At 36.8% G+C, this 16,040-nt stretch overlaps 1 protein-coding gene across 12 annotated transcripts in view; it reads right to left on the reverse strand.

Annotated features, from left to right (window-relative positions):
- LOC127994242 (tyrosine-protein kinase Fer) overlaps window positions 1-16,040 on the reverse strand; it is a 45,679-nt gene that overhangs the window by 13,316 nt on the left and 16,323 nt on the right. For 4 of the 12 annotated variants that reach the window (XM_052591786.1, XM_052591787.1, XM_052591794.1 and 1 more), the window contains exons 2-9: window positions 8,036-8,314; window positions 7,665-7,838; window positions 6,187-6,286; window positions 4,488-4,671; window positions 2,439-2,576; window positions 2,161-2,280; window positions 1,816-1,938; window positions 554-743 (exon numbers count right to left, since the gene is read on the reverse strand). In XM_052591786.1, the coding sequence (XP_052447746.1) occupies window positions 554-743; window positions 1,816-1,938; window positions 2,161-2,280; window positions 2,439-2,576; window positions 4,488-4,671; window positions 6,187-6,286; window positions 7,665-7,838; window positions 8,036-8,245 (1,239 nt within the window). In that variant the 5' untranslated portion in view covers window positions 8,246-8,314. Of the gene's footprint in view, window positions 1-553; window positions 744-1,815; window positions 1,939-2,160; window positions 2,281-2,438; window positions 2,577-4,487; window positions 4,672-6,186; window positions 6,287-7,664; window positions 7,839-8,035; window positions 8,318-10,220; window positions 10,308-16,040 lie in introns of all 12 variants that reach the window. The other 8 variants (XM_052591792.1, XM_052591785.1, XM_052591788.1 and 5 more) reach the window with 3 other exon arrangements.

The following is a 16,040-nucleotide window of genomic DNA, read 5'->3' on the forward strand; positions in this document are numbered from 1 at the left end:
ATCTATGCTAGCAGTATCATTTATCGGCTAGCTATACACCTGCAGCTGAACTGTGGTTTGCCTAATCTCTGTTAAGATACTCAAATACAGGGACATTTCCCCAACAACTTTTGCTAGGGATGTACTTTAATTTTTTGTACTTATTAGTACTGATTACCGATACCTGTATTGTCCTTGTGTTTAAAAAATAATATAAACTATTGGGTAGAATATAAATAATAATAAAAATCTCATGAGTTGGCAACATTCGTTTAGGTAATAGATATTCTGTTATTTTCATTGATATCGGTTATGATACCGATATTGCTAATGTTTGCCATGGCCAATTTTGTCCTCAGCAATTTATGAAAGCCTGAAGCTTACCAGTCATTATATCACAACTAATGTAACTAATGAAATTACAAGTCAAAAACCCACCGGAAATAGTCCACCATCTGGTCACCTTTGGCATACTTTTTTCAATGTGCTATGATTTAGCCACATTTCTAATCTCTGTACTCTTTAAAAAAAAAAAGATAGTTTGTGAATTGGGACGCAGCTCTAAGTGCCTTACCATTGAGTTGACAGAGCGGGCGTCCTCTTCGTAGTTGACGACAGGAGGTGGTTCTTTGCCCTCGTTCTCTTGCATCTTCTGTTCTAGTAGTTCTCTTTGTGCCATTAGATTGGCCTCCAAACAGCGCAATTGCTGGACCGTCTGTCTCAACTCCTCCAGAGCCTGCTTCTGACTGAGTAACATCACCACGCTGAAAAGAGAGAGAGTTCAATCCACAACGAATGCTTCCTGTTAATTCCTTTTTAAGGATTTTTTTTTATGTTATGTCAGAGGCAGAAGCACTGTCAAGGTTATTTCTGTAATCAATTCTACTCTAAGCTGAAATGCAACTTTTGTAAGGGCCAAATGAAGTAGTTTTGCTTTCACAGGGAAACACACAGCGTCTATACGACATGGCAGTGGCGGCGGCAATAATACTACAATGAGAATAAAAGGTAAACCTTATATCTTTGCAAATCTTCTCACATAATGACAGAGATATGTGGGGGTGTGTTAGAAAGAGTCGTTTTAGCGAGGTGTGGACGAGTGTTACATTTTATAAAGAATATCTCTTTGGATTTGAGACTTTAGTTTTTGCAACTTTACAGATCTTCTTTATGCAACAAGAGCTTGTAACACTCCAAAGAGAAAGGAAAAACTTAAAAATCGCATCATATGACCCATTTAACATTTAATTTGAAAAGGCCTGTTTCACAAAGCACACGTAGTTACAACACAATGTCATGAATTTCATTTGATTCATTTGATTAGTATAATATAATACAATATAATACATGGTGTGAAACAAGCCAGACCATTTGATTCTGATTTCTAAAAGGAGAGAAAACCATCCTAGACCTCAACCTTAACAAATATGAAATTTCATCCGCAACCAAGAAACATCAGTACAAATGTGAATAAAAAAGCACATACATAAGATATGTATCTTACTTATGTATGATTAAGTCCACAAAGGGTGGGAAATTTTAAAAATGATTGCATATATCAGCACTGAGTTCAGTTGGCTAAACTGGCATGGGAGGGTTAAGGTGTAGAGCTGAGCAGCACTAACACTCATTTGCACAGGTGATTGTATCAGCATCTCTTGTACTGGATTAATACCCAGCAGACCTTAAAGAATGTGCCAAAGATGGACAAATCCTCATCATCTATCCAGCACACCAGCACAGTTCACTGAGCTCCATCAGCCTGAGCCCTTTTTATCTGTGCTGAGGTATTTATAGGCATACTGTGTAGAGGCTAAAGGAGGTTCGTTCTCTTACTCTGATTTCTTCTCATATTTTTTGGTAGCTTCCTCTATTTTGTTCTCCAGGTCCAGCATGAGGTCCTCTTTGCTGTGGAGACTCTGCTGGGTTTGAACCAGTTCCTCTGAGGTGGACTTCAGCCTGAGATCAGTCAAACACACATCTTCAGTACTTTATCTGCCCAATCAACTGGTGGCACTAAAATAGCTGTGCTTATTGAATATGGAGACTGCGGAAAAAAGACTAAAACTCACTACTGTTCAACTAACGTTAATATCACCAAACATAAGGACTGAAGCATTTATGCAAATCTTCCATGTATACAGCTAAGATGTGGTGGTGACTGAGAAATGAGCAACTCACATAGCTTGCAAATTGTCCGCTGTCAAATTATTCCACAGAATCTCATTGGCTTGAAGATTCTCTGTTTCTTCTAATAGCATTGCGTCAAATTCTACATTTGGTTCTTTGGCTTCTGGCAATCTGTATGAACAGAAATGGAAAAGATCTCAGAGATCATTTTTTTTTTTAAAAATTAAAAAAAAATTGTCCATTTACATTATTATTTAAAAAAATAAAAAAAAAAAACATTTTTTTTCTAATTTACACATATGCATTATAATTGATTTTAATTGTCTTACTTATAAATTTCGATGAAGTTGTCATACTCTGACAGCGGATCGATTTGGTCAATGGAAGTGTGTATTTCTTTGTGGACCTTCACTATTTCATCTGTTAACAGGCTGGTGATTTCACTGTACTCCTCCAGAATCCCCTTACTAGAGTAAAAAAAAAAAAGAAAGAAAAAAGATGAAAGTGAAAATCATTGTTTGAATCCATTTATACTTAAGGGAAGAGTTCGGAACATACCTATTACTTTACTGATTAGTAAAACTAAAAATCTATGATTGATAATTTTTCTAATCAGTGGTTTTGAATATATAACTTTCCCCTGACTATATTTCCAACACTGACGAGATGTCTGCATTGTTGTTTGACCAACTCTGAACGCTCATACATAAATTAATCCCAAGAGGGCCCTTAGCAAATGTTTCCTTTGTGTGGATTAATCTCCACATCAGATTACAGCAAACTCTGTGATTAAAAAACAGCTTAAAAGAAAAACTCCCAAATAGACTTTTGTTGTCTGCTAATCCTCTGACAGCTATGAGACTGGGGCTACATCATGCTGTAAGGTCTTTAGTGCAGCTGCGCTGGTTGTGCAAGGTCTACAAGAAAAGATTTAAATACACGTGGCAGTCCAAACAGTTCATGACACAGTACACAGTATAATGCGAGGACTACACTGACCTCCACAGTTCAAGAGGAAGCTGCATCCTCATGTCAATGCTGAAAAGGTCATTCTTACATTTAAAAAAATCTTAACTTTTATGATTTTCGAATCAAATAAACCGATATATGGCATCCCGATTGACCCTCATGACTCGTTACATCGCTTGAGCATCCAAATCCAAATGCTTGAGCATCCAAATCAACATATTAAACTGAATGGTCTAAACATGTAAGACAAAGAACTGGAGTAAAGGCCACTGAAAATTCAGCTTCCCAATCACATGAATAAATCACATTTTACAATTTATTCAAGTAGAAAACAGTTGTTTTAATTTGTAATAATAATGTTTAATAATGTATTTTTTTATATACTTCTTGAACATAAAAGATTCATTCAAAAGTCTAACCAAACCCAAAAATTCGGAACGGTGGTGTAAACTATCTAGTTATATTAGGGTTGCACTGGGATGCACTGATATGAAGATTTTGGCCGATACGGATAACCAATCTTTTATTTATTTTTATTTTTTTTTGAAAGCCGATAACTGATATGTTGGCCGATAAATCTATATCCAAATTTTTATGTACTTTTTGAGAGCCTAATTACGAGAAAAATCTCATCATTAAAAGCCACATCCCAAACACTTCAACATAAGCAGCCATTTTCAAATTTCATCATAAAAAAAGTCTTACAAATAAATAAATAATGCAAACAAGTTGTCTCAGGTCAAGTGTTTCTGAAGGATATAATGCATTATTTATCGGCTTTAAGATATCGGCCAAATGTTCTTATCAGACTGATACCGGTAACAGAAATAAATTAACATTTATCGACAGATGCCAATATGGTGGAGGATATATCGTGCATCCCTAGTGTTTACATTTATTGGGACCCTGAAGGGGAAATTCTAGACTATTTTTTACATTATAACTGTGTGTTTTGCCTAAATTTATTACAAAAATAACTAACTTAAACTACACATAGCCAAAATATGAACAACGGATCAGTAGTTATACCGATTTAAGTTTCACAGGCCTTAACTAGACAACATTTTCTTCAGTTCTAGAAAGACATGACAAAATTTAAGTTCCTTCCTACACCTAGAAAATTAGTTGTACCTCAATATGACCATTTAGACAATGTCACAATTCAGTAACAATGTAGGTTTATCTTATTTTTACTTTTGAACCGTCTTCTGGTACTTAAGATTCCTTTGTTTTTGATGGACAGGTTAAAATGATTATCTATTGTAACAGACATGTGGCATGTGCTCTAGACATCAAAATGTATACATACATTTAACCTTTTGGCAGAAGCTTTTATGTAAAGCAACTTACATTATATTTGAGCTACAGGAATGCTTAATAGTGGGAAAAACCCAATCTGGTCCACTCACAGTGCATTGATCATCTCCTCCTGCATCTTCTGCAGGGAGTCCAGCAGCAGAGGCACTGCAGTCTCATGATAGTACTCCTGATGTACCTGTGCACTTTTCACTGCTAGCACATACTGGTTGTGCAGGTTATGTAGCTTCATGGTAGCTTTGTCATAACGCTCACGGGCTTTCTCAGTCTCTTTGCCTGACAGGGAGACAGAAGGGGTTGAGCCGGTTAGATGAGGGGTTATAGCAGTCAACTTGTAGCAGCCTTTGAGAAATGCAGCTTTGTTATACGAGTAGTTGTAAACCGTGGTCAACCGATATTGTTTTTTTTATGCTCAACACCAGTTTGAACACTAGGACTTGGCTCTTCCGAATGATTAAAAAAAAAAAAAAAGAAAAAAAAAGCAGCATTAAAATAAGCTAAAACCAAAATCAAGATGTAAACTGACATTATATTTCTTATTTAATTTTTTCCCTCAACAACTTTCACTTTTACTTAGGAACCAATCCTACTGTCTTGAAAAACCTAGAGATATATATGAGGGGGATTTCTGGACCTGAAAAAAACAAAAAAACAACAACAAAAAAAAAAGAGTAAATAAATATAAAATATATAAAATCTTAAAAAGCTATATTTTATTGATAGTAATTACTATTTAGTGAAATAAAAAAAAAAAAAAAAAAGCATAATGTGTGTAAAAGTGTAAGCCCTGAATAACATTCAGTTAGTGAATCTTCTGGAATTCTAGCATTTATGTGAATGATTTATAATTATTTTACAGCTATTTTAATATATTGGCTAGAGTCGAAAAATACAGTACTCCACAAAAAAGTATTTACTTTTACGGTTGCAGAGCTGCTCAACACAGATGGCTGATGTAAGGGATTGTTCACCTAAAAGCTGCACAACACAAAATATGATATTTTGTAGAATTTTTGCAATGCTTTGGTCCGTACAATGAAAGCTTATGGGGTCCAAAGCAACACTGAACCCCACTGACTTTCATTTCACACACACACACATACACACAAACACACACAAAATCACTAAGACCTTCTTAAAAATATATTTCGTGTTCTGCAGAAGAAAGTCATACAGGTATGGACTGACAAGAAGGAAATGGCAACCAAAATTAAACTGACAATCCTACAGTGCAGATTACAGTAATGGTTCTCTGTTTGTTTTGAACCAGAAAAAAAACAATAAATCACTCATGGTTAAATTAGAGAGTCATCTGTGAATTCAGTAAGGGCTGATGAGAGTCTGAGAGCCTGTCCCAATACAAACACTTGAGCACATTTGATCCTAAATGTTTAAGCGGGTATGAGGACCACAAGTGTGTGTACAACTTGTGATTAGCCGATGGGGCACATTTACAGCACACTGGTGTAAAATTGCAAGTAAAGTGCATACAGAAGCTTTATTAGGTTCTAACTTTCAATACCATGCAAATTAATGAATAATTGAATGCATTAAGTTAATACTGCTCCAATCATTAAGCAGAACTTTGACAGTCTTGCACACTTACTTCGTGTCACATGCATGTGCTATCAAGTGGGTACTGGCATAGACCCCGGTTTTAAACTTGTAAGCCTAAAACATTTGCATCTATTTGACTCTTCAAAAATAATTGGTTCATAACAGTCATTTTATTTTTTAATCAGGCATCATAACATTTTGAAAGAATGATCAGAGAATGAAAACACAGCTCACCTTTTGCAACAGCTTCCTTGTATTTGTCTCTTGCTAAAACAGCATCCTTAGTTAACTGCCTGTAGTTGCATTTTAACTTCTCAAGATCGCTTTTGGTTACCTGTGAGGGACAGAAGCCAAGTCAAAACTGATCTATCACACTGGTCCTGTTTAGACCAAATCATGGACGTAGCTCGCTATAAGGTCACCGAGCCAACCAAAAATAAAATTTGTTCTATGAATGTCTAATTTGCTGTTCAAAACTCATCTGTTGCCAGATCCACTTATTATAAGCATCTTTGGACTTGTCTTTTCCACTTAAATTTACATTTTAAAAAGTGCATAAAGTGGGACGTTACAATTTATGGTTAGTGATATCTTTATTTTATCTTATTTACAAAGTATTTTAACAAATTTCAGTTTTTTGTTTTTTTTGGTTTTTAATCTGGCAACACTCCAACGCCAAACCTGACAGCAATCAACAAGACCCACGGACAAGTTATTGCTGACAGGGTACCACATTCAGTAAGGAAAACTAAATGAAATTATCCGTCAGAAACAATCAACACGATCAAAAACAGTAGCATTTAACATTAGTACACAGATCTGTAGAACAAGTTACAGAGAATGAAGTAAAATATGCAAACACTAGCCATGAAGAAGCCATTTCATTCATTATAGTAGTTCAAATTTTCACAAAGTCAAGCTAAAATCATCCATATATCATCTATATAGCAATAGTTACGAATGAAAACTATAACAGTAATATGTATTTTGCATGAATAATAAACAAGATACATTTATCCACCCCTAACATACAGAATGAACAAATTTTCAATGCAATAAATTTGGTAGAATGTTCATCCATCCAAAACAGAGAAAACATCTTTCACAAACATCTACATATCTGTCTCTGACATGATTGTTTTGTGTATATATTGAGCTGTACTTGTAGGGGTTTATTTAACACGATTCTTAACCCCTCCCCAGATCTCACTCGTTTTCAAACCCTGGTTACGCCCATGCACCAAATACTGAGATGCATTTTCAGTTATCCAATCACAAGTAATCAGTAGTCGAGATGAATTATCCTTTACACTGACCTTAACATGAGTTTTAAATGGGACCAAATGTTTTCAGACTTCTACACACTCAGCATCACTTTCACAAAGCACCGAGTGCAATGCATGAATACACAAGATTTTGGTGAATTGAAAGGACACAAATTGTAATAGCGATTTCAATTGTAATCTGTGTGTTTTTGTACAACATAGCAAATTTGTAATCGATTGTTTGGGGGTTTGGTGTGCTTTTTCAAAACACATCTCATACCGTCTTTTGTGGTTGTTCAACCCACTCTAATTAGTTTTCGATTACCTCTGGAGGGGAAGATAGTGGACAAGCTCAAATTGATACACCAGTATTTAATGTCATTCACTTGTGATCGGATTAATGAAAACAGGGCCACTGATGTTCTCTGAATCTTTATAAAAGCTCACCTTGTGCATCTCAGACTCGAGCTGTTGGTGGAGGCTTTGGTAACTCTTCTTCACCTGCTGCTTGTCTTTGATCATCATTGTGAGGCGGTGGAGAGGCCCTGAGTTCAGCTCCTCAGCGTGACACTTCATGATCTTGCTCAACTGCTCTGTCTGCTGCACCATGTGAGTCCATGACTGATAACAAAAACCACATACCAACATACATAGAGACAGAATAAGAAATGTGGTTAAGGTAGTGTGAGAAACAAAGAGATAAACAGAGACTGAACAGGCGAGACAAAAACAGGTTGCAGAGTGACTAGCTCTGAGTATCTAAAAATCAAAAGCATCAGTTCCACATGTCAACCCATAATGCAGCTGAGGGCCGTTACCTTGGAGACAGTACTGACGTATTGGATCTGAGAGGAGCTGTCATGCTTGTCCACTTGCTGGCTGATGTTGAGCAGGAGCGATGCATATTCCTTATCGCTCTTCACCCGCAGGGTCATGAAGCGCTTCACTGTCTCCAGCAGCTTCAGCTCCCAGTCCTGCAACTTCATCAGACCCTCGTGGGAGTTGCGCAGGTCCCGGCCGAACCCCATCTCGCTCGCAAGGCACGCGGTCTCTCTCTCGCTCAACAGTGTGCGTTACTCAGGTCTGCATCGTTACTGCTGCTGAGAGACAATATGGGTAGAGATAAAGACTGGTTAGTTGAAATGCATGAACATATGTGCCAAGTTGTAGGCTATTTTTTTACTGATTTCATATGGTTTTAACAAACTTTTTCAATAAAAATTTAAAATGTAAATGTAAAGTCTCCTGGGCTTTATTTTGTGTTTTGGTTTTGTTTGTACGCGGCAGTAGTCCGTGAGGGGCTGTCGCGCTGTTTTGTGTTTAGTTTTATTTGATTTGAATGTCTTCTTCCTGTGACTACGAAAGTTGTATTATATCATTACACAGCCATCATCATCAATATCATTACATTTTTGGAGAGTCACACCAAATTACATTATACGAACTAACTTTGTGGTGTCATAAAAAAATTCAAATTATCTGATTTTTTAAGAGACTAATTGACATTCTGCAGGGATCAGCTAATTATTTTGCATGTGGGTCACACCCACTGATCTATAATAGAGAACTGAATATCTCACTATATCATAGAAATGAAACCACCGTGCCGCCATACTGGCATTCCCTAGTATTCCCATATATTCTATTGAATTAATAGAAAATTGTATGATTTTAATAAGAAAACCACCTAACAAGTAATTGTTTTTATATCTGATCTATCTAAATACCTGAAGTCTCACTGTAAATTCTTATGATGCAAACGTTCTAAGAATGAAAGCAGTTATTTGTTTAGTGTCTGGAATTTCCCCTGGGTAAAAAGTTAGGTTCATATTCATTACAGGAGCAAACATCAGATGAACATGATAAACACTGGATGGGCGTGAACATATGCATTTCAAATGGCAAAGTGCTCACAAAATCGGAATAAAGATTTATACTTTGTATGTACAGTTATTTGACCATTTATAATTTTGTTATAGTGTATTATTTGTTTTATTATTTGACTGCAAATGTTTCAAAAATGATTTCAACAATAGCATTCATTTTGAAGCAGGTAATGATTTAAACATTGGTTAAATGAATGGGCTGGGCGATGTGGTCAATAAATTATCACGATAAATTTTTTTCATATCAGTCGATATCGATAATTTCGTATTACGGTAAATTTCAGTAGAAAACATCAGATGAACATGATTAACACTGGATGGACGTGAACATATGCATTTCAAATGACAAAGTGCTCACAAAATCGGAATAAAGATTTATGCTTTGTATGTACAGTTATTTGACTATTTATAATTTTGTTATAGTGTATTATTTGTTTTATTATTTGACTGCAAATGTTTCAAAAATGATTTCAACAATAGCATTCATTTTGAAGCAGGTAATGATTTAAACATTGGTTAAATGAATGGGCTGGGCGATGTGGTCAATAAATTATCACGATAAATTTTTTTCATATCAGTCGATATCGATAATTCCATATTACAGTAAATTTCTAGATGGTTTGTAGGTTTATTGTTTATATATAATTTTAACAGCAGATTTTTGCTCCTAATTGCAAGTTGTAGAAACCAGATGTGGTTTTAAACTACTCTTTATGGTCAAAACATGACAAACACAATATCTTAATATCTTAAATAGAGACATTAAATTCTTAGTTTCTGCATTTTCTAATCTAATGAGTGATTTAAGATCATCAAACCTGTTTGTGTTGCCTGACTTTGATGACACGTATCTTCAGCACAGTGTAGGCTACAATTATTAAAATTTTGTCACTTATTTGACAGTAGTTTGAGATGAGTTGAGAGTAGTTTGAGATGAGTTGACAGTAGTAGCTTTAGTTAATAGTAGATGTATATTCTTGCTCATTATCAAAAATAGTCAAATCTGTTAAACTTGTAACAACCTCATTTTTATATGGTTGGAGGTGTAGCTGCTTTGTTTAAAGATGTCTATCAATGCATGCAAGTGTCATTTGGTCAGTACTTGTCTTTTGAATACCTAGGGATTGTGTTGAAAGGTGCTCCACGCATTCTGTCAATGACGTGGAGTCCCACAAGGACAATTCTGGCACCACTCTTGTTCAGCCTGTATATGAATAATGAGAAAGAACCTGAACATGTGTTTTGTTTTTCTTTTTCATGTAGCCTAATGGTATAGGCTATGCACAAGTTGATAACGTGCTGTTTCAAACATTTAAGGGGGGGTGAAATGCTCGTTTTCACTCAATATCATGTTAATCTTGAGTACCTATTAGGGATGTCAACGATTAATCGATGATCGATTAATTGTCGATAAGAGATGCAATCGATTAAGGCTATCGATGGTCGGTTAACCGATTCAATGTTGGGCTGCGTGCGGCTCATGCGCACTCAACACGTGCGAGCGGCTGTGAGTGACGGTGACGATATATAAAAGCATCATCATTCATTCACAATGTACAAATTAAGCTTTTAATGTGATTTAAACTTTAAAGTACATTAAAATAGAAACAACATAAAAGTTCTTCAACATTAAATGCAATAGAAATGTAGTTACTAATCATTTCATCAGATAACTGTTTTATATCGTGCGCTTTGCAGGGCTGCGGGACACAGTGACAGCACAGGTAGTCTATTCATTCCTACAACTTGTTAATTCATTCCGACGAATTATTAATGTAGCAATTGTCCATGTTTCAATAAATTTTGTTCCCTAAATAACCCATGATTTAAGTGAAATAAGGGAACAAATTAATAAATCGAACGAATTCTTAATTCATGAAATCTTTAATTTCCCTTCCCATGTTTACCACAGTAAGAGATGCGAAAACAGTTATTAAAAGCGAAAGATAATAAAATAAACCTTTTTTTTTTTTTAAATAGGCTATGCGAAATATATCCGACTTAAATAGGCTAATTAAGATTAACGGATTTAAAACAGAAGTGTGGGCGCACCATAAGTTCACAAAAAAAAAAAAAAAAAAGGATGACAACGCATTCTGTTTGTTTGCTTTATTTTACAAGAGCACAAATCTTCTGTTTTTATTGTGAGTGTGCACAAATGAAAGTAAACACTTTTGCGGAAAATATATATATTTTTTAATGTCTCAGCTGTTTCGATCGCCCCGGAGCCTGCTGCACACGTATATTCTAGCGATTCAAAGTTACATCGCAGTCTGTTCATTATCAAAATAAAATGTCAACTAAACATTAAAAGGTTACACTGGTCAGTTTAAATAGACCGTAGTATACCGGTCCACTCTGCTGTTCCAAGGACGTTTTTGCTCATATGAAGAGGATCATCTTTTCCGTCTATATGCGAATGCGTGTTAAGTACAAGCCTAGTTTACATTATAAATAATAGTTTAACATTCAAATACATTGCGAATATGGAAACATTTCGATTTGTGCCGAATGAGACATGAGCAATAACCTCCAAATAAATCTAGCCAAAGCCGCGCTCGCTCATCCTCGTCTGCACGCATGCACTGTCACGATCTAATGCGCTGTATGCCGGATTTTTAAAAATCTGACATTTTCTAGGACAGAATCCAGCAGGATCAAATTAATGTGAGCAACTGTGTTTTGGTGCAGCAGCGCCGATGTAGTTCACGCAGTCACACGCGCTCCACATTTCGGATAATTTTATACAATAATGTCAGTTGAAAACATTGCAATTGTGCTTTAAAATACAACAACGAGCACCACAAAACCATTTAAAGAGGCGCGTTCAGCGTTCTCCGTGCGGGATTGGAAACTGTCAACAAAGTAAAATGACCTCAAAAGTATGGCGCGCTCTCTTCATTTTATCAAATGATCATAATCGCATCTATTCATTTTATAATCCTGCTACTAGCATTTTATTCAGACTAAAACCTCTTTAATTCAAGTGAGAAAGCGTTTTGTGTGTGTGTGTGGCTTTTGCACATCCTGTCATACCGCTGACTGCGTGCCTGCAATAGACGCATTTTGCAGTATTATGGTTAACGATTAATCGATTAATTGATCGTTAATTTAAACGACGATCGATCATGGAAATAATCGAAATTTGACATCCCTAGTACCTATAGAGTAGTACTGCATCCTTCATAACTCCAAAAAGTCTTTAGTTTTATTATATTCATAAGAGAAAGATAGTCTGTACCGATTTTTCCCGGAAAAACACGAGCGCCTAGAGGCGTGACGTGTGGGCGGAGCTAAAGAATCACGAGCGCGAGTAGGCTTTTGTGTTGAGCGAGTCTGGAAGCTGTGACAGATCCAGAGGCTGAAATTTAACAAGAGCAGCATCAGCAAAGGCTTCTCTATGTGGTATGTACTGAAACTGTATATATTTGCTTAGCGGTTTTGGAAAATGACTAAGTTCCACTTTGTCGTCTTTTTTTTTTTTTTTTTTTTTTTTTTTTTTTTAAGCTGTACATGTGGAAAGTGCAGTTTGATAACAACATGGCATGTTGTTTACTTGATGTGCTTACGCGCTGATAGCTAAGTTAACAACACAGAGATATTTGAAGCAGTTTTACTCGTGCAGTTTGATGACAACATCGCATGTTGTTTACTTGATGTGCTTACACGCCGACAGCTACGTTAACAACACAGAGATATTTGAAGCCGTTTTACTCACCGCCTGCGGTTCCAACACACGATCGTGACCCTTTTTCGTTGGGATTGCATTATCCTTAAGAAATAAACGATGTGCAAATCCAGCGTCAACCTGGGCCTTGTTTGTAAAACAAGGATCTTCGAAATGCAGGGGAACAAACACAAACACTTGCACAACTCCGTTGATGCTCTGTAAAAATAAACTCCATCCACTGGTCCCTTAATGCTGTTTCTCTTTTGGTAATCTGTGCAGGGTTGTTTTGCCCTGGCAACCAAAAACACACTCCTTTTGTGACATTTCGCGACGCTCTCGCTCTGATCAGTGATTGTCTGTGCTCAGCCTCTCAGTGCTGTGCTATACGAAAGCGCGCGCTCTTCCGACAGACGCGCCCTTAGCACCCATATAAGGAAATTCCGCTCCATCTAACGTCACACAGAGCCATACTCGAAAAAAACTTTCCAAAACTTGTGACAAACCGGAAGGAGTATTTTTGGAACAGAAATACTCCTTCAAACGTACAACTTAATTTTTGAAACTTTGTCCATGTTTAGCATAAGAATTCCAACTCTTTAACAGTGTAAAAAACTCAGTATGCATGAAATAGCATTTCACCCCCCCTTTAAGTAAAAAAATAATAATCCAGACAGTATTGTTTATGACTGTCACTTTTAATAAATTTGTGACTTTTTTTTTTTTTGGGATGCGCGGGGAGCGGGCACGTAAATATTCGAATATATTCGAATACATTGCATGATAATCAATATCCATTCGAATGAGATTTTTCTCAAAAGTGACACCTCTACATCAGCGTGTGACGTGTAATGTACGAGTCAAAAATGCTAGGCGCGTTAACTTTCACTTAAGCTGGCGAACAATCGCCTCTTCAGCGCAGTGAGGAACTAACTGATCTCTGCTTCATTACAGTTTGCACATATTTGTTTCGTCCCGAACGTTTATCTGCCTTAAACACCTGGTAAAAGAGTCTTCACTACGACACACCCTTTACGGCATTAGTTCTGGCTTTTGTTCATACAGCGCTCATTCCGGGACTGAACATGGCAAAGTTCCTAGGTCCTTGACCCGGGATCAATCCCGGAATCAATCCCTGGACGTTTTCGTTCACACAAAAGGTGTCCCAGCAATATTCCGGCAATTTTCCGGGTGCAGTGTGAAAGGGGCTCAAATGACTACAGCCCCATTGACTCCCTCTGCCAATGCATTGATGAAATTAACAGTTGGATGTGCCAGAACTTTCTTCAGTTAAACAAGGAAAAAAATCAAGTCATCGCATTTGGAAACAAAGTTGAATGTGAATGTGAATTCTCAAGGTGAATGTATACCTTTGCTCTGGGGTCTAACAACTAAAAATAAAGTCAGGAATCTTGGTGTGATTCTGGAGAGAGACCATAGTTTCAGTAGTCATGTCAAAGCAGTAACTAAAAAAAGCATACTATCATCTAAAAAACATTGCAAGAATTAGTAGGGGTGCTCCGATCACAATCGGCCGATCGTTAATGCGCATCTTGTCAGTAAAGCCGGTTTTCTAATCAGCGGTTAATTCCGTTAGGTGCGCGATTTCACACTGAGCAGCTGTTACTACACAGAGCCGTTGTTAACTGAGAAGATGCGCCAATAAACGCTGAAAATTAACCTGATTTGCGCATCTTCTCTATTAACAACGGCTCTGTGTAGTAACAGGTCCTCTATGTGAAATCACGCACCTGATGGAATTAACCGCTGATTAGATAACCGGCTTTACTGACGAGATGCGCATATCGATCGGCCGATCGTGATCGGAGCACCCCTACGAATGCTTTCTACTAATACACTACTTTCTTTTCCAATTGGTCTCTGGAATTGCCAGTCTGCTGTAAACAAAGCAGATTGTATTACTTCTATTACTAGTCATTCAAGACTAAACCTCATGGCCCTGAAAAAGACATGGATCAAACTAGAGGACAATGCTACACTTGCAGCACGCTCCAATAATTTCTCATTTTCCCACTCCCCCACTATGACTGGAAGAGGTGGAGGTCCTGGTCTGCTTATCTCTAATGTAGAGATGTAACGATTACCAGTTTGGCGATAAATCATGAATCAAATTCCCCACAGATATTATCTAGAATTATTTATGGAGCAGATAAAATACATAATTTATGAATAAATTATCATTTTTTGACTTAACCATTTTCTTTATATAAAGGCTGAAAAGGGAGGTTTACCTTTTTATGTAACTTTTTCAAAGCTTTATTTCAACATTAACATTAGATATTTGAACATAGTGAAAAGTCATTTTAATTTCCTGTTTGTTGATTTTGTTGGTGAAGTGATTTGTGTGTATGTACTTTTTGAACATCTCCAGCACATTTTAACAATACCGTGTAATACTGGTGATAACGGTGATAATTTTGGTCACTATAAACGTTATAAGAAATGTTTATACCATTACATTCCAATTCTAATGATTTGAAATTTAATTATTTACCATCTCTGAGTATCAACAGCTCCTTTAAATCACATTCAGCCACTATTACCCACCCACTTAAAATCCATCTACAGCTGTTTGTCGACCCCGAGGACCACAAGATAAACTTCTTGGATGAATTAGATGTGCTGTTCTCAACCTTTCTTGAGGATGGTAGTCCCCTAGTTATGCTTGGAGACTTCAACATCCAGATATAAACCTCAATCTGCAGACTTCCACACTCTCCTTGCAACAGTTGACGAATTTGCCACATTCAATATTAATAAAATTACAAACCTCAGTGCACAATTTGCCACACCACAAACTGTCAAACACATCTTACCAGCAAACATACACTCGTTTTCATCCTTCTCTCCACTTTCTGAAGCAGAAGTCTCAAAACTCATCCTATCCAATCATCCTACTACTTGTCCGCTTGATCCTATTCCATCTCATCTCCTTCAAGCCATTTCTCCTGCCGTTGTACCTGCACTCACCCACATCATTAACACATCCCTTCACACTGGTGTTTTTCCCTCAACATTTAAACAGAATTGTATAACCCCATTTCTTAAGAAACCCACTCTTAACTGTTTCTCTTCTACCTTTTAATGCAAAAACACTTTAACATGTTTGGTTCAACCAAGTCTCTACCAATGTCACACAGACAAACCTCCCGGACAGCAACCAATCTGGCTTCAGAAGTGGATATTCGACCGAATCGACCAGCCGTTGCTGAAGTTGTTGTTTGAATAAAGGCATCCTGTAGTGAATAC

This window comes from Carassius gibelio, chromosome A5 (genome assembly GCF_023724105.1).
Source record: "Carassius gibelio isolate Cgi1373 ecotype wild population from Czech Republic chromosome A5, carGib1.2-hapl.c, whole genome shotgun sequence".
In the NCBI taxonomy this organism is placed as follows: Eukaryota; Metazoa; Chordata; class Actinopteri; order Cypriniformes; family Cyprinidae; genus Carassius; species Carassius gibelio.